Source organism: Rutidosis leptorrhynchoides, chromosome 2 (assembly GCF_046630445.1).
Source record: "Rutidosis leptorrhynchoides isolate AG116_Rl617_1_P2 chromosome 2, CSIRO_AGI_Rlap_v1, whole genome shotgun sequence".
NCBI lineage: Eukaryota > Viridiplantae > Streptophyta > Magnoliopsida > Asterales > Asteraceae > Rutidosis > Rutidosis leptorrhynchoides.
In genome coordinates, this window is record NC_092334.1 from 499,650,923 (window position 1) to 499,670,116 (window position 19,194).

General features: G+C 33.0%; 1 protein-coding gene across 1 annotated transcript; it reads right to left on the minus strand.

Annotated features, from left to right (window-relative positions):
- Positions 1–5,663: 5,663 nt before the first annotated feature.
- On the minus strand, positions 5,664–6,827 carry LOC139889491 (uncharacterized mitochondrial protein AtMg00810-like). Its single transcript, XM_071872439.1, has one exon. The coding sequence runs from the start codon at positions 6,825–6,827 to the stop codon at positions 5,664–5,666; it is 1,164 nt and encodes a 387-aa protein (XP_071728540.1).
- Positions 6,828–19,194: the final 12,367 nt, after the last annotated feature.

Here is a 19,194-nt window from a genome sequence, read left to right on the forward strand (position 1 = left end):
GCCCATTCCCATTACCATAAGGATGGTTTCTACCATAGTTATGGCTTTTGGCATGATGATGGCGATGGTTATTATAACCACGACCTTGCCCGCGTCCTTGTCCATGTTTATAATTATTTGCAGTATTTGCTTCAGGGATTGCAAGTGTACCAGTAGGACGGGATTGCTGATTTTTCATTAATAGCTCATCATTTTGCTCTGCAACCAAGAGATATGAATTAAGTTCAGGATATGTGTTGAACTTTAGCATTCTCAAATTTCTTTGCACTGTGATGTTGGCAGCATTCATTGTGGAGAAAGTTTTCTCCAACATGTCTGCATCACTTATTTCATGTCCACAGAATTTAAGTTGTGAGACTGTATTATACAGAGCTGAGCTGTATTCATTTACTTTCTTAAAGTCTTGGAACCTTAATGTTCTCCATTGATCCATAGCAGCTGGAAGTAAAATTTCTCTTTGATTGTTGAATCTGCTTTTGAGACCTTCCCATAAAACATGGGGATCTTCTACAGTCACATAATTATTTTGTAAGCATTCATCAATATGTTGATGAATAAAGCAACATGCCGTTGCTTGTTCTTTTTCAGAACAAGTGTTGTTTTCATTTATGGTTTCAAGAATGCCCATTGATTTAAGATGCATTTTTACTTTTATAACCCATGGCATGTAGTTGTTTCCCGTTGATTCTAAAGGAGTAAATTTAAGCTTTTCCAGATTCGACATTTTCTATTATCAAAAATTAAAACAAACAACATGATAAATTAGAGTCAATTTATATTCATAAGTATATAAACATTAAACATAAATTTAATATAACATAAATGATAAGTAGGCGACATTGTCGACCATATGTAAGCAATCATAAATAAATGTTATATAACATAAATGATAATTAGGTGGCAGTGTCGACCATATAAATGTTAGATAATAGAAATATAAATGTTAGTAACATAAATGATAATTAGGCGACAGTGTCGACCATATATTATTCAGGTGGTATAACCGACCATATATCATTTAGGTGGCAGAGCCAACCATAATTAGTATTAAGATTATCGTGCTGATAACGTGTTATAATTCAGTAGGCTTATAACTACCTTTAGTGGTTTGATTCTTGATGTTATAATTCAGTAGGCTTATAACTACCTTTAGTGGTTTGATTCTTGATTAAGAATGCTAATAATGAAGTGTAAGAACAAAGATGATAATGGAGAGAAAGAAAGAAACACTTTGTAAGTGTGAGAAAATGGTGCAAGTTTAATGCTTGCATTCATGGCTATTTATAGCAAAAATATCACAAGTTTAGGTAATACAATAATATTACTTTTGTTTATCAATAATTGACTATTCATTTATATATATATTTATATATTATAACAGTATATAATTTATTTGTAACCTACTAATAAGTAGTGTTTAATCAGTCATTAACTTACAAATTTAATGACCATTTACCCTTAAACTAATGATCTTTTAATATGTGACAATCCACCACGTTTAATGTTACAAGTGCAGTCCTTGAGTTTTTATATCTTTCTTTGATGCATTTCTAGCCTAAACAACCTGCCATATATTACCTTTATTTATTTAGATGAAATAACAAGGTTATTTTGGTGTACAAATGTTAATGTAATGTTTCTTACTTTTGTTCTACATTGTAAGTGTAAATTGTCATTTTATAAGCTTCAAAATTCTGAAATTAAATCACATAAAAATTATGTAAAACTTGTGTTAACATTTTATACTTTTGGTGATTAAAATACAACGAAATAATGGGGTTACAATCAAGCTAGTAATTTTGTAGTAATAAGAATAAATACATAAAAATCATACGGTAATATTATTAAATAATAAAAATCATACGGTAATATTATTAAATAAAAGATACTACATACTCTTTATTTGAATTTATTTTGTGTTCATATTTTCCTATAGTTATATTCGGTTCGGTGATCGCATTTGTTTGAAGATCCTTTCGTCTTTATAGTTATCGTTTCGGATATTAGGTACGGATATTCTAGGTGGTACTAGGATTATTATGGTAAATTATGTCATTTCAAAAGTTCTTTTGAATTATGTATGGATCTTATTAGTATGACATGTTTTTTGTGGAGAAAAAAATGGTTTGTTTATTAGTCTTTGAAGTGTATATGTTATAATTTTCCCCAAGTTTATGTATTTACGAAATTGCTAATCACTTGTGTATATTTGGGGAATTATAATATGTTACTCTTTGTAAATTACCTCAAAACCGTGTCTCCAAAACCCTAACTAAAACAGCCTACGAAGTGCCCAACACCAGTCCATATGTTGTTTTAACCCCGAAACATCTATCCCGAAAAAGCCCGAAAAGGATCCGAAAACAGCCCTGAAAATGTGTGAGTGTGGTGGGCGAGTGGTACGATGATTCGTATCGAGTGTCCCTTATTTCATGTGACTTTACATGTCCCGTTAAGTCTCGTTTAAATTGTTAACTCATAAAGCTCGCAAATATTATGTCACGTGCTCGTGACAACCGAATAGTTGGGTTGACACGTAATTTTTAAACGAAATGACATGTTATATTTTAAGTATTTGGTCAAACGTAAAATATTTATGTTCATTTTATCAATTAGCTTTTAAGATATTTTAAAGTTCTTTAATCAATTGAGAAGTTGTAAAAGTATTTGGAAATTTATAATTTAAACGATTTCTTAAAATATGCATAAGAGTAACCTATCCATAGAGGCCCTATAAGCGCAATATTGTGACACTGATAATATGGCAACGATCGTAGCGTTATATTTGATTTTATCTACGACATCTCATTTTGATTACCCGGTAGTTTGTATGAGTTCTTTGTTATTGCATTATAATAGGAGGCGTATTGATCTGTCATAGCTATCTTTTTTGTTTGATAGTGAGCGTTTATCGTAGCATTATACGAACCGCTTACACCGATATGAATGAATAATGGAGTAACTACCCCATGGTTTTATTATGATACTTTGTTACTTATTTGTTTGACTCTTAGTGCATTATTTTATGAAATTTGTTTAACTCAGTACAATACTTTGACATATACATATATATATATATATATATATATATATATATATATATATATATATATATATATATATATATATATATATATATATATATATATATATATATATATATTGATATTTTTTGTATTGTCGATCTATACCTATTTGTGCGTTGCCAAAAAAATTAAGTTTGAAAATAAGCTTGTGTATCATTCTATACTTTAGAGTTTTTAAGAGTTAGCACATCTGCTTTAGAGTTTTTAAGACTTTAGTACATTTGGTTTAATGTCCGTTAACTTTCACTTTAACTATGGTTCTTCATTGAATAATATTAACGACCTTTTATATTTTTTGTTCAATTTTATATCTTCTTATTAGATTTAGTAAGATAGGAGCGTTACAACAGCTATGCGGAAAACCAAATTCGAAGATGGGTGCGTAAAAGATAGTGTTGATAGTTGTGCGTAATATTTTCTTAAACCGCATAAAAATAATAAGAAAAAATAAACCTTCATTGACCAAACGTGTGACAATAGAAACACGAGACATTATATTGTGTGTCGCACTTATGACGCCATTTAATTAAGCATATTTTCACACCAAGGAATATTTATACTTGAGTGCAATATTAATTGTGGTTTATGGACAAAACGAGATTCGAACATCCGAAAAATGTCGTGGATAACCCTCACCGGAATCGTAAAGATTCCGGCAAAGTGGCCGAATGTTAAGTCTACGAATGATCCATCACATGAGATCGAGTGGCAGAAGGCATGAAGGATTCATAGTTCATTGAACATACATGAAAACCTTAGAGTTTGTAGTTGTCCAGAGAATACTTATTCTTCTGACTTGTGTACTTGTTGTGTGTATACATATTGTATTTTAGATAAGGCTGTAAACGAGCCGAGCCGAGCCCGAACTTGGTAATGTTCGAGCTCAGCTCGTTTGGTTTTCAGAAAGCTCGAGCTCGAGTCGGTTCGATCTTTAGATTTTAGCTCGAGCTCGGGCTCGTGATTCATGTGAAAAGCTCGAGTCCGGCTCGTTATAGGCTCGTTTTTTTTCTAAAAAAACAATGAACTCGAGCTTGTTAATCAACACTCGAGCTCGGGCACTTGATTAATGCGAAATGCTCGAGCTCGACTCGTTATAGGCTCGCTATTTTCTAAAAAACAAAGAACTCGAACTCGTTAAACAATACTTAGCTCGTTACAAAAATTTCAAGCTCGTTAAGCAATACTCAAGCTTGTTAATAAGTCACAAATTTTTTACAAAAGTTATATCAATATCCACTAATGTCAATGCTAAAATAGATAACAAAAATTAAACATAAAAAATTTTAAGCTTCGTTAAAACTACAAACTCTCATAGAATTACAAACCTGGACAAGACATTTAAAAGTAATAAAACAAAAATTCATCCCAAGTACAAATACATTGAAAAGTTCTAGCTCCTCATAGATTCACAAACATGTAAAAACTTAAATGTAAAGAAGACATACAAATAAGTTAAAATAATTAAAAACATGAAAAACGACATACAAATAAGTTAAAATAATTAAAAACATGAAAAACCTATGAGAGCCATCTCTAAAGAATATCATAAACAAGCATCTTTTGATTACTGGTTTGCACTAGTCCAGCTCCTCATGAATGCACACCTTGATCAATAAGCTTCCACTTAACTACTTGGGTTCATTTTACTTGTATCTTCCATTAATATAATTATACATTTGTACCTAATATAAAATGAAATATTGTAAATAGAATGTCATATGGTAATAATTATACAAATAACATTAATCAATAACTAATTATATACACTAATACTACCATGGTCCATGGTCAACTAAATTAACAAGAAAGAAACTTTTTATCATCTAAAACGAGATATTGCAACTATGAGTTCATAAAGCACTAATTAAATAAATAAAAACAATAATGTATTACGTTAAACAAAGAAATAGTTGTGCAAGTCTTACACATTTTGACGATACACTAGTTTGGTGATAACATTGAGTTGTAGCTCAACTGGTAGTGACATGTGTTAAAAAAGATGAATCGAATCTACACAACCAGTATACAAGATCGTATACTTTGAAGCAACCAGAAACAATACAGTAAATCAAACACTTGAATATCAATGATTACAATACTTTGTTCATCAACTAGATGAACATAAACCACGAATCCAAACTAAGGATCACAAAAAATACAGAGAAGATTAGTGTGTGTTTATTTTTAGAATGAATACAAGAATGAATACACCAAACCCTAATCTGATGACTATATCAACAACTAACACCGACACTATACACACTTTCAAAAAATGACATTCAGGTCGCTGTATATTTTAGAGAAAAGGGAATTGATAGATTTAGTCCTTGAAGAAATAAAACTAAACCCAACTATGTCCCGTCGTTGTATAAGTATAATTTCACCCCCATACTAGGTATGTTAGCTACTATTAACTTATACTCGATCCATAAAGGGTTTAGCTCTTCATAACCTTCAAGTGTAGCTTGATCTTTGTGGACAACACCCCTTCTATACATGATCCAGAAAACCTGCACAACTAATCATATACTAAGTATCATGCAAATTAGATTGATAATTTCAACACCCCTCCTCAATCTAATTGCCAAAACAATCTTTTAAACCAAGAAGATTACACATTTTGTTGTGTTCAAAAGAACACAACCCTTTTGTAAAAATATCAGCTTTATTTTCAGCTGAATCAACCTTTTTTGTTTGAATAACACCTTTATTTATTTTATCTCTAACAAAATGCAGATCCAAATCAAAATGTTTAGTTTTTTCATGGAAAACAGGATTTGCAATCTTGATTGCTGCAGAATTATCAATATGAATTTGAACAGGAATAATACAACTTTTACCAAAATCATTAAGAACCTTTAAGATCCAAATAACCTCACAAGAAGCATCTGCAAGGGCTCTATACTCAGCCTCTGCAGATGATCTAGAAACACAATCTTGCTTCTTACTTTTCCAAGTAAGAATAGAACCATTCAGAAACAAACAATAGCCTGTCACAGATTTCATTGCCACAATTCTTGTACCCCAATCAGAATCCACATAACACATAAGATCAGTATCATCACCTTTTCTAATACAAATACCTTTTCCAGGAGCAGACTTGAGATACCTTAAAACCCTTAATGCACATTTTAAATGAGAAACCTTAGGAGCATGCATAAATTGACTTAAGACATGAACAGAATAAGAAATATCAGGTATGGTCAAAGTAAGGTATATTAATTTCTCAATCAATCTTTGATATTCAGTGATATTCTTTAGAGGTAAATCATTAAGATCATCATCATTATTAAACTTGAGATTAGGTTCAATAGGTGTATAAATAGGTTTACAGTTCAATAACCCAAACTCAGTTAATAGATCAAGAGTATATTTTCTTTGAGATAAACAAATATTTTTATTTTCTCTAATAACCTCAATACCCAGAAAATATTTAAGAACTCCTAAATCCTTTATTTGAAATTTAGACTTCAAGAAGTCTTTAAACTTGTTAATTTCACATGTATTGTTACCTGTTACAACAATGTCATCAACATAAACCAAGATAGCAATAAAGACATCATTATTAGTCTTAATAAACAAAGAATAGTCATTTAAACTCTGTCTAAAACCATTTTCTATTAAAGCATAAGACAATTTTTCATTCCATTTTCTGGGTGCTTGTTTCAACCCATAGAGTGATCTTTTCAATTTACAGACTCTTTTATCATTCTCATTATAATATCCTAATGGTAAAGTCATATAGACACATTCATCAAGATCACCACATAAGAATGCATTATTAATATCAAAGTTGAAATAAATCCCAATCATTTTGAACAGCAATATTTATCATACACCTAACAGTAGCCATTTTCATAACAGGTGAAAAAGTCTCATCAAAATCTATTCCTTCTCTTTGATTGTAGCCTTTGGCAACTAGCCTGGCTTTGAACCTATCAACTTCACCATTTGATTTATATTTTATTTTATATACCCATTTACTCCCTATAGGTTTTCTACCTTTAGGTAACTCAGTTACATCCCAAGTATCATTTTTAAACAAAGCTTCCATCTCAGTGTTCATAGCATCAATCCAATGTTAGGATTTACAAGCCTCCCAATAAGTTGCAGGCTCAACCATCTTATTCAGATTAGTAGACAAACAATAAGCATCTTTTGATAAATTTGAATAATTAACAAACTTGTTGATATTATACTTTACATTACTATTAAGAGCAAAATCAGTATATTTCTTTGGTATGGAAGTGTTCCTTTGAGATCTTCTGGGTTGAAAAGAATAAGTTGGTGCTTCTTGATTTTGTAAAACATTGCCCTCAGGGTTAGTATTGTCATCACTAAGTGTTGCTGTAGAACTTGGTGACCTGGTATTCACATCTAATTCATCTGAACTAGATGAATCATATGTGTCATCAACAGGCATTGAGTCACTACCACCTTCACTTTGATGTTCATTATCTTCTCCTTCATCATTAGGACTTTGAGTATTTTGATTGTCTTTATTTATTTGTTCAAAAAAATTGATTGGACTTAAACATTTTTCAAACTGCATACCCTCTTTTTTGATTTTAAAAGGAAAAATGGTTTCATAAAACCTGTCATCTCTTAACACAAAAAAACTTTTACTTTCTAAACTATACAACTTATATCCTTTCTTAACAAAAGAATATCCAAGAAATACACACTTTTCAGACCTTTCAGCAAACTTATTTGAGTTATTTAAAATAGTTGAGAAAGCAAGACAACCAAACACCCTTAAATGGGAAAGATTAGGAACTATATTATATATAATCTCAAAGGGACATTTTCCATTTAGCAAAGATGTAGGGGTCCTGTTAATCAAATACACAGCAGTTAGAATACATTCATCTCAAAACCTAAGAGGAATCCCCCCTTGAAACATAAGAGCTCTTGCAACATTTAGCAAGTGCCTATGTTTCCTTTCAACTAACCCATTCTGTTGAGGAGTGTAGGCACATGATGTTTGGTGAACAATACCATTACTTAAAACAAAGTTATTAACTTTTGAATTTACAAATTCTGTACCATTATCAGACCTGAAGCATTTGATTGTCTTTTTAAATTGAGTTTTAAATAAATGAAATAGATTTTCCAGACACTCAAACACTTCTTCTTTAGATTTAAGTAAGTACACCCATACAGCTCTTGTAAAATCATCAACAATAGTTATAAAATATTTAAACCCATTATGACTTAAAACTTTATATGGTCCCCAAACATCAAGATGCACTAACTCTCCTAACTCAGTTGTTTTATGATTACTATTAACAAAAGATTCTCTAGTCTGTTTAGCCTTATGGCATATATCACAAGGTTTATTAACATCTTGTTTGTTTAAGTTTAAAACATGTTTTAGACACATTAAAGGTTGCTCATCTGGGTGACCCAGCCTGCAATGCCAAAGATCAACAGAATACTTATCAACTTTGGTTTTGTTGGAACTACCAACAATACCTTTTTCATTTCCAGTAAGAAAATATAAACTACCACATTGACTACCAGTCACAAGGGTCTTCTTGGACACCAAGTCCTGGATATAACAAGCAACATCATCAAAACCACCAAACAAGTTGTTATCCCTAACCAAACAATGAACAGATAAAAGACTTACACAATAATCTGGAACAACCAAAACATCATTCAGAATAATGTCATTTGAAATTTTAAGATTACCAATTTTACTAACTTTAGCTTTGGTCCCATTTGGATGAGAAACAGTTAAATTCAAGTCACTCACATCAGTATGTGACACAAAATTATTAATAGAATTTGTCATGTGTTGGTTAGCTCCAGAATCAATGATCCATCCATAATGAATGCTCTCAACATTATCACTAATCATATTATTTTTATAAAAAAAATATCAAATTGAGAGTTAAAAAACACATTATAATTCTCAAAATTACCTGCCATATTGGAAACACCAGGTTTAACATCACCCTTATCATCCAAAAGACTCAACAATCTCATTATCTGCTCATTACTTAAAGAAATAGGAGTAGAAGAGCAACTCCCTGGGATGTCATTATTAGCTTTACTTGCATTTCCCTTAAAATTATTATTGGATCCAAAACCTTTTTTCCTGAGATTGTTAGGGTAACCTACTACTTCAAAACATTTATCAACAGTATAATTAGTCATACCACATTTGGTACATTTAAGATTTCCAGACCTAGTAGGATACCATATAACTTCAAAGCATTTGTCAATGGTATGATTTGTTCTACCACACTTAGTACATTTTAACTCTTTGAATTGTTGATTAGAATTGGGTTTAAATGTATTAGTGTAGAAAGCAGATGACTCAGTATTCTTTTTACCACTCATATTAGACTTTCTATGTGATTCTTCTCTAGAAATAATTGAGAAAACAGTGTTCATTGAGGGCAGTGGATCTCTGGTAAGAATATTACTTCTGATTTGTTGGTAAATATCATCTAATCCCATTAAAAATTGCATGAGTTTTATTAAACTGGTGTGATCTTTAAAAGCTTTAGATGAAGTAAGGTCACAACTAGGAAGTTGTACCATGGTATCATATTGTTTCCATAAAGAATTTAAATTGTGATAGTAATCTGAAACAGAACTACCACCTTGTGTGATTGAGTTTAATTTTTGATATAAATTGAATATAACAGACCCATAAATTTTATCATAAGTTTCTTTTAGTTCTTTCCAAACATCAGAAGCAATTTTAGAATAAATCTGACCATTGTAAAGTTCATCAGTCATAGAACCCAAAATCCAAGATAAAATAACAGCATTACATCTATCCCACTGGACTCCAGGTACCTCATTATCTTTACTTCTTTTTAAAGTACCATTTATAAAACCCATTTTATTTTTAGTTTGTAAAGCAAGTTCCATTGCACAAGACCAGGATTTATAATTTTCAGTCCCTTTAAGTTTAACAGTAATTAAAGGTGTGCTACTTATATCACTTGGATGAAGATAAAGAGGGTCCCCAAGGTCCAGTTTACTAATCTGACTAGAACTACTACCAGAATCATCATTATCTTTAGCCATGAGAAAAACAGATATGAAAAAAGACAACACAGAAAATAATGAACAAAAAAAATAGTAATTCTTTAATGATCAACCAAAGCTTGATCAGATTTCCATTGATTTCAATGAATCAAGGTCAAGAGTTGGGCTATGGTGATCAATCGAAGAATTAATGATCTACAATCAACGGATATAAAGACAAATAAGAGAGAATCAAGAAAACTCCCCTAGATCTTTATCAATTGCAGCGGAAGAACACAGATAACAAATTAGGGTTTTGAAAACCCTAGAATAACCAGATCAGCAAAAACGCCCAAATTACCCTTCGAATAACAAACCCTAGATCGAAGAATGTCTGAATACAGAATAATATCAGACGAATCGCTCTGATACCATGTTAAAAAAGATGAATCGAATCTACACAACCAGTATACAAGATCATATACTTTGAAGCAACCAGAAACAATACAGTAAATCAAACACTTGAATGATAATCAATGATTACAATACTTTGTTCATCAACTAGATGAACATAAACCAAGAATCCAAACTAAGGATCACAAAAAATACAGAGAAGATTAGTGTGTGTATATTTTTAGAATGAATACAAGAATGAATACACCAAACCCTAATCTGATGACTATATCAACAACTAACACCGACACTATACACACTTTCAAAAAATGACATTCAGGTCCCTGTATATTTTAGAGAAAAGGGAATTGACGAATTGAGTCCCTGAAGAAATAAAACTAAACCCAACTATGTCCCGTCGTTGTATAAGTATAATTTCACCCCCATACTAGGTATGCTAGCTACTATTAACTTATACTCGATCCATAAAGGGTTTAGCTCTTCATAACCTTCAAGTGTAGGTTGATCTTCATTGACAACACCCCTTCTATACATGATCCAGAAAACCTGCACAACTAATCATATACTAAGTATCATGCAAATTAGATTGATAATTTCAACAACATGCCTCTCTTAGCGAGAGGTCAGGAGTTCGACTCCGCTGGGCTTCTTAACCCACGACAACCTGATGCGTTTACTGACTGGAGTCTGGAGGCAATTTTCGGGTGGAGCAACGCCAAGGTTGGAGAACTCGGATCTCGGGGAGATCTCATTTGGACATTTTTAAGGAGATCTCGACATCTCGGAAAAATCTTGAGGAGATCTCAGACGTTGACTTTTTAGTGTTTTTAGTATAAATTTATATATATAAATAAATATATGTATATTTATGTACATTATTACGAGATTTTCTAAAACAAATCGAGAAATTAGTGACAAATTTTGAGAAATTATGAGATTTTACGAGAAAATTCGAGAAATAAGAAAGAAAATCCAAGAAATCGTGGCTTTGACAAAGTTTGACCCCGTTGACCGGGAAATCTCGGGAGATGGGCATCTCTGTAGTGACCCGAACTTTTCCATGTTTATATATATTAATTGAGATTGATGTTTACATGATTAAATGTTTCCAACATGTTAAGCAATCAAACTTGTTAAGACTTGATTAATTGAAATAGGTTTCATATAGACAATTGACCACCCAAGTTGACCGGTGATTCACGAACGTTAAAACTTGTAAAAAAACTATATGATGACATATATATGGTTATATATATAGTTAACATGATATTATGATAAGTAAACATATCATTAATTATATTAACAATGAACTACATATGTAAAAACAAGACTACTAACTTAATGATTTTGAAACGAGACATATATGTAACGTTTATCGTTGTAACGACATTTAATGTATATATATCATATTAAGAGATATTCGTACATCATAATATCATGATAATATAATAATTTAAAATCTCTTTTGTTATTATAAACATTGGGTTAACAACATTTAACAAGATCGTTAACCTAAAGGTTTCAAAACAACACTTACATGTAACGACTAACGATGACTTAACGACTCAGTTAAAATGTATATACATGTAGTGTTTTAATATGTATTTATACACTTTTGAAAGACTTCAATACACTTATCAAAATACTTCTACTTAACAAAAATGCTTACAATTACATCCTCGTTCAGTTTCATCAACAATTCTACTCCTATGCACCCGTATTCGTACTCGTACAATACACAGCTTTTAGATGTATGTACTATTGGTATATACACTCCAATGATCAGCTCTTAGCAGCCCATGTGAGTCACCTAACACATGTGGGAACCATCATTTGGCAACTAGCATGAAATATCTCATAAGATTACAAAAATATGAGTAATCATTCATGACTTATTTACATGAAAACAAAATTACATATCCTTTATATCTAATCCATACACCAACGACCAAAAACACCTACAAACACTTTCATTCTTCAATTTTCTTCATCTAATTGAACTCTCTCAAGTTCTATCTTCAAGTTCTAAGTGTTCTTCATAAATTCCAAAAGTTCTAGTTTCATAAAATCAAGAATACTTTCAAGTTTGCTAGCTCACTTCCAATCTTGTAAGGTGATCATCCAACCTCAAGAAATCTTTGTTTCTTACAGTAGGTTATCATTCTAATACAAGGTAATAATCATATTCAAACTTTGGTTCAATTTCTATAACTATAACAATCTTATTTCAAGTGATGATCTTACTTGAACTTGTTTTCGTGTCATGATTTTGCTTCAAGAACTTTGAGCCATCCAAGGATCCATTGAAGCTAGATCCATTTTTCTATTTTCCAGTAGGTTCATCCAAGGAACTTAAGGTAGTAATGATGTTCATAACATCATTCGATTCATACATATAAAGCTATCTTATTCGAAGGTTTAAACTTGTAATCACTAGAACATAGTTTAGTTAATTCTAAACTTGTTCGCAAACAAAAGTTAATCCTTCTAACTTGACTTTTAAAATCAACTAAACACATGTTCTATATCTATATGATATGCTAACTTAATGATTTAAAACCTGGAAACACGAAAAACACCGTAAAATCGGATTTACGCCGTCGTAGTAACACCGCGGGCTGTTTTGGGTTAGTTAATTAAAAACTATGATAAACTTTGATTTAAAAGTTGTTATTCTGAGAAAATGATTTTTATTATGAACATGAAACTATATCCAAAAATTATGGTTAAACTCAAAGTGGAAGTATGTTTTCTAAAATGGTCATCTAGACGTCGTTCTTTCGACTGAAATGACTACCTTTACAAAAACGACTTGTAACTTATTTTTCCGACTAGAAACCTATACTTTTTTTGTTTAGATTCATAAAATAGAGTTCAATATGAAACCGTAGCAATTTGATTCACTCAAAACGGATTTAAAATGAAGAAGTTATGGGTAAAACAAGATTGGATAATTTTTCTCATTTTAGCTACGTGAAAATTGGTAACAAATCTATTCCAACCATAACTTAATCAACTTGTATTATATATTATGTAATCTTGAGATACCATAGACACGTATACAATGTTTCGACCTATCATGTCGACACATCTATATATATTTCGGAACAACCATAGACACTCTATATGTGAATGTTGGAGTTAGCTATACAGGGTTGAGGTTGATTCCAAAATATATATAGTTTGAGTTGTGATCAATACTGAGATACGTATACACTGGGTCGTGGATTGATTCAAGATAATATTTATCGATTTATTTCTGTACATCTAACTGTGGACAACTAGTTGTAGGTTACTAAAGAGGACAGCTGACTTAATAAACTTAAAACATCAAAATATATTAAAAGTGTTGTAAATATATTTTGAACATACTTTGATATATATGTATATATTGTTATAGGTTCATGAATCAACCAGTGGCCAAGTCTTACTTCCCGACGAAGTAAAAATCTGTGAAAGTGAGTTATAGTCCCACTTTTAAAATCTAATATTTTTGGGATGAGAATACATGCAGGTTTTATAAATGATTTACAAAATAGACACAAGTACGTGAAACTACATTCTATGGTTGAATTATCGAAATCGAATATGCCCCTTTTTATTAAGTCTGGTAATCTAAGAATTAGGGAACAGACACCCTAATTGACGCGAATCCTAAAGATAGATCTATTGGGCCTAACAAACCCCATCCAAAGTACCGGATGCTTTAGTACTTCGAAATTTATATCATATCCGAAGGGTGTCCCGGAATGATGGGGATATTCTTATATATGCATCTTGTTATTGTCGGTTACCAGGTGTTCACCATATGAATGATTTTTATCTCTATGTATGGGATGTGTATTGAAATATGAAATCTTGTGGTCTATTGTTACGATTTGATATATATAGGTTAAACCTATAACTCACCAACATTTTTGTTGACGTTTTAAGCATGTTTATTCTCAGGTGATTATTAAGAGCTTCCGCTGTCGCATACTTAAATAAGGACAAGATTTGGAGTCCATGCTTGTATGATATTGTGTAAAAACTGCATTCAAGAAACTTATTTTGTTGTAACATATTTGTATTGTAAACCATTATGTAATGGTCGTGTGTAAAAAGGATATTTTAGATTATCATTATTTGATAATCTACGTAAAGCTTTTTAAACCTTTATTGATGAAATAAAGGTTATGGTTTGTTTAAAAATGAATGCAGTCTTTGAAAAACGTCTCATATAGAGGTCAAAACCTCGCAACGAAATCAATTAATATGGAACGTTTTTAATCAATAAGAACGGGACATATCAGTTGGTATCCGAGCGTTGGTCTTAGAGAACCAGAAAATTTGCATTAGTGTGTCTTATCGTGTTTGTTAGGATGCATTAGTGAGTCTGGACTTCGACCGTGTTTTCTTTAAAAATGATTGCTTAACATTTTTGTTGGAAACTATATATTTTTAACATATGAATATTATGTGATATATTAATCTCTTAACGTGTTTGATATTATGTGATAGATGTCTACCTCTAGAACAAGTCCCATTGACTCACCTAATAATAATGAAGAGTCAAATGTAAATTGGAATAATTTGTGGACTGATTCACAAGTTCCCGAAGAGGAACCGGAAGAAGAGTCGGAACCGGAAGAAGAATCGGAACCGGAAGAAGAATCGGAACCGGATGAAGAAATAGAACCGGTGGGGGAAATAATAAAACGGTTAAGTAAAAGAAAATCCTCAACCAACCGACCAAAGTTAATTATGGTCAATGGTGTTTCCGCCAAGGAAGCAAAATATTGGGAGGATTACCAATTCTCCGATGAATCGGATTCCGACGAGAATTCCGATGATGTTATAGAAATTACCCCAACTGAATTTAAAAAGGCAAAAGAAAATAATAAGGGAAAGGGCATAAAAATAGAGAAATCTAATTCCAACCCCGATGAACTTTATATGTATCGTCAACCCCCGAAGTCCTTAAGTTGTAACAATGACCCGGGAACCTCTAAACCACCAGGTTTTTCTAAACCAATGTGGACAACGACGGTTCGTATTAGGGGAACATCATATATCCCTAGAAACTTGGCAAAACGAACCAAAACCGAAGAAGAAGAAACGAGCGAGTCGGAATAAGATAGTTGTATTCGTGTGGTGTAATATATGGAATATAGTGTTCTTATGCTTTATGATATATGTAAAAATTGCTTGTATTAATAAGTATTTTTTTTATGAATCTAACTCTTGTCTATTTTACAGTTTAAAAATACAAAATGGATAGACAACCCAATATTTTAAGAGACCTACCCGGAGACATGATTGATGAAATCTTGTCTAGAGTCGGCCAGAATTCTTCGGCACAACTATTTAAGGCGAGATCAGTTTGTAAGACATTCGAAGAACGTTCCAAGAATGTCTTGGTTTATAAGAGACTTTCGTTTGAAAGATGGGGGATATCACATTGGGAAACCCATAAGTTACGATGTGTTTACTTTGACGCATATATTGCGGGGAACCCAAATGCTATTTTACGCAACGGGTTAAGAAATTATTTTGACTCAATATATCTGAATATTGGACTTCGTGATTTAGAAAAAGCGGCTAACATGCAACATAAAGAAGCATGTTATGCTTACGGATTAGTAATGTTCGCTTCTCACCAAAGTGAGAACAAGAACATCGGGCTACAACTATTAAACAAAACGTTTCCACAAGTGACGGAGTCGGTAATTGGGGTAAGAAATGAGGTTTTTAGATTATTACGGGACTGTTGGACATTACGTAACCCTCGTCCCTTTGATGACGTTACAACACGCTGTCTTATCAACGGCCATAACGGTTATGTTGCACAAGACCAAGGATGGGAAGTAGTCCTAGTAAAACCAGAATGCATGACTTGTTTCTGGACGTATGAATTACGTGTATTTATTGCCTTTGCTGAACGACTTGTGTACTAGCTAGAATTGTCTTCACAACTATCTTGTATCAAAGTTATTGTGTGCTATATTTCATGCTTTATGTAAACTAAGCGGTATTGTAAGTTTGTAAAATATTGTATAAAAGTTTGAACGCGAAATATTATTATAATCAGTTTTTCATATAGAATTGTAGTAGTTGAATTGTATATTAGCTACTAAGTATGAACTTAACGGGTAGGTACTACCCGAATTTAAACTTATAAAACGCTAATATGAAGAAAAAGCTTTTATAAATGAGTTCATATTATGCTACGAAATACTATTAACTACTCTTAATATTCTGTATGATTAACTTGTTCCATTTAACTATTTTGAAGGAAATGGCACCGACTACTCGACACACCGTGAATATGAATGAAGAGGAATTCCGTACTTTTCTAGCTTCAAACATAGCCGCAGTACAGGCTGCGCTACATACCAACAATAACCTTGGATCTAGCAGTACAGGAAATCGTGTAGGATGCACCTACAAAGAATTCACTGCCTGCAAACCTTTGGAATTTGATGGAACCGAAGGACCGATCGGATTGAAACGGTGGACCGAGAAGGTTGAATCGGTGTTTGCCATAAGTAAGTGTACTGAAGAGGACAAAGTGAAGTACGCTACGCATACCTTCACAGGTTCTGCATTAACATGGTGGAATACCTATCTAGAGCAAGTGGGACAAGATGATGCGTACGCACTACCGTGGTCAGCATTCAAGCACTTGATGAACGAGAAGTACCGTCCCAGAACCGAGGTCAATAAGCTCAAGACAGAACTTAGAGGGTTACGAACCCAAGGATTTGATATTACCACGTACGAAAGACGATTCACAGAATTGTGCCTATTGTGTCCGGGAGCATTCGAAGATGAGGAAGAGAAGATCGACGCGTTTGTGAAAGGATTACCGGAAAGAATCCAAGAAGATATAAGTTCACACGAGCCCGCCTCCATACAACAGGCATGTAGAATGGCTCACAAACTAGTGAACCAGATTGAAGAAAGAATTAAAGAACAGACTGCTGAAGAGGCCAATGTGAAGCAAGTCAAAAGAAAGTGGGAGGAAAACGGTGATAAGAATCACCAATACAACAACAACAGCAATTACAACAATAATCGCAACAATTATCCCAACAATCGCAACATCAATCGCAACTACAACAAACGGCCCAACAACAACAACAACAACAACAACAACAGCAACTACAACAATCATCCCAACAACAATAATAACCGCAACAACAACAACAATCAGAAGCAACTATGCCAAAGGTGTGAAAAGAATCACTCGGGGTTCTGCACCAAATTTTGCAACAAGTGTAAAAGAAATGGTCATAGCGCGGCGAAGTGTGAGGTCTACGGACCAGGGGTTAATAGAACGAAAGGAACAAATGGTGTCGGAACGAGTAATGGCGGAGCAAGTAGTGTCGGAGCAAGTTATGCCAATGTAGTTTGTTATAAATGTGGAAAACCAGGCCACATTATTAGAAATTGCCCGAACCAGGAGAACACGAATGGACAAGGCCGTGGAAGAGTTTTCAATATTAATGCGGTAGAGGCACAGGAAGACCCGGAGCTTGTTACGGGTACGTTTCTTATTGACAATAAATCTGCTTACGTTTTATTTGATTCGGGTGCGGATAGAAGCTATATGAGTAGAGATTTTTGTGCTAAATTAATTTGTCCATTGACGCCTTTGGATAGTAAATTTTTACTCGAATTAGCAAATGGTAAATTAATTTCAGCAGATAATATATGTCGGAATCGAGAAATTAAACTGGTTAGCGAAACATTTAAGATTGATTTGATACCAGTAGAGTTAGGGAGTTTTGATGTGATAATCGGTATGGACTGGTTGAAAGAAGTGAAAGCGGAGATCGTTTGTTACAAAAATGCAATTCGCATTATACGAGAAAAAGGAAAACCCTTAATGGTGTACGGAGAAAAGGGCAACACGAAGCTACATCTTATTAGTAATTTGAAGGCACAAAAACTAATAAGAAAAGGTTGCTATGCTGTTCTAGCACACGTCGAGAAAGTACAAACTGAAGAAAAGAGCATCAATGATGTTCCCATTGCAAAAGAATTTCCCGATGTATTTCCGAAAGAATTACCGGGATTACCCCCACATCGATCCGTTGAATTTCAAATAGATCTTGTACCAGGAGCTGCACCAATAGCTCGTGCTCCTTACAGACTCGCACCCAGTGAGATGAAAGAACTGCAAAGCCAATTACAAGAACTTTTAGAGCGTGGTTTCATTCGACCAAGCACATCACCGTGGGGAGCTCCTGTTTTGTTTGTCAAGAAGAAAGATGGTACATTCAGGTTGTGTATCGACTACCGAGAGTTGAACAAACTTACCATCAAGAACCGCTACCCACTACCGAGAATCGACGACTTATTTGATCAACTACAAGGCTCGTCTGTTTATTCAAAGATTGACTTACGTTCCGGGTATCATCAAATGCGGGTGAAAGAAGATGATATTCCAAAGACTGCTTTCAGAACACGTTACGGTCATTACGAGTTTATGGTCATGCCGTTTGGTTTAACTAATGCACCAGCTGTGTTCATGGACCTTATGAACCGAGTGTGTGGACCATACCTTGACAAGTTTGTCATTGTTTTCATTGATGACATACTTATTTACTCAAAGAATGACCAAGAACACGGTGAACATTTGAGAAAAGTGTTAGAAGTATTGAGGAAGGAAGAATTGTACGCTAAGTTTTCAAAGTGTGCATTTTGGTTGGAAGAAGTTCAA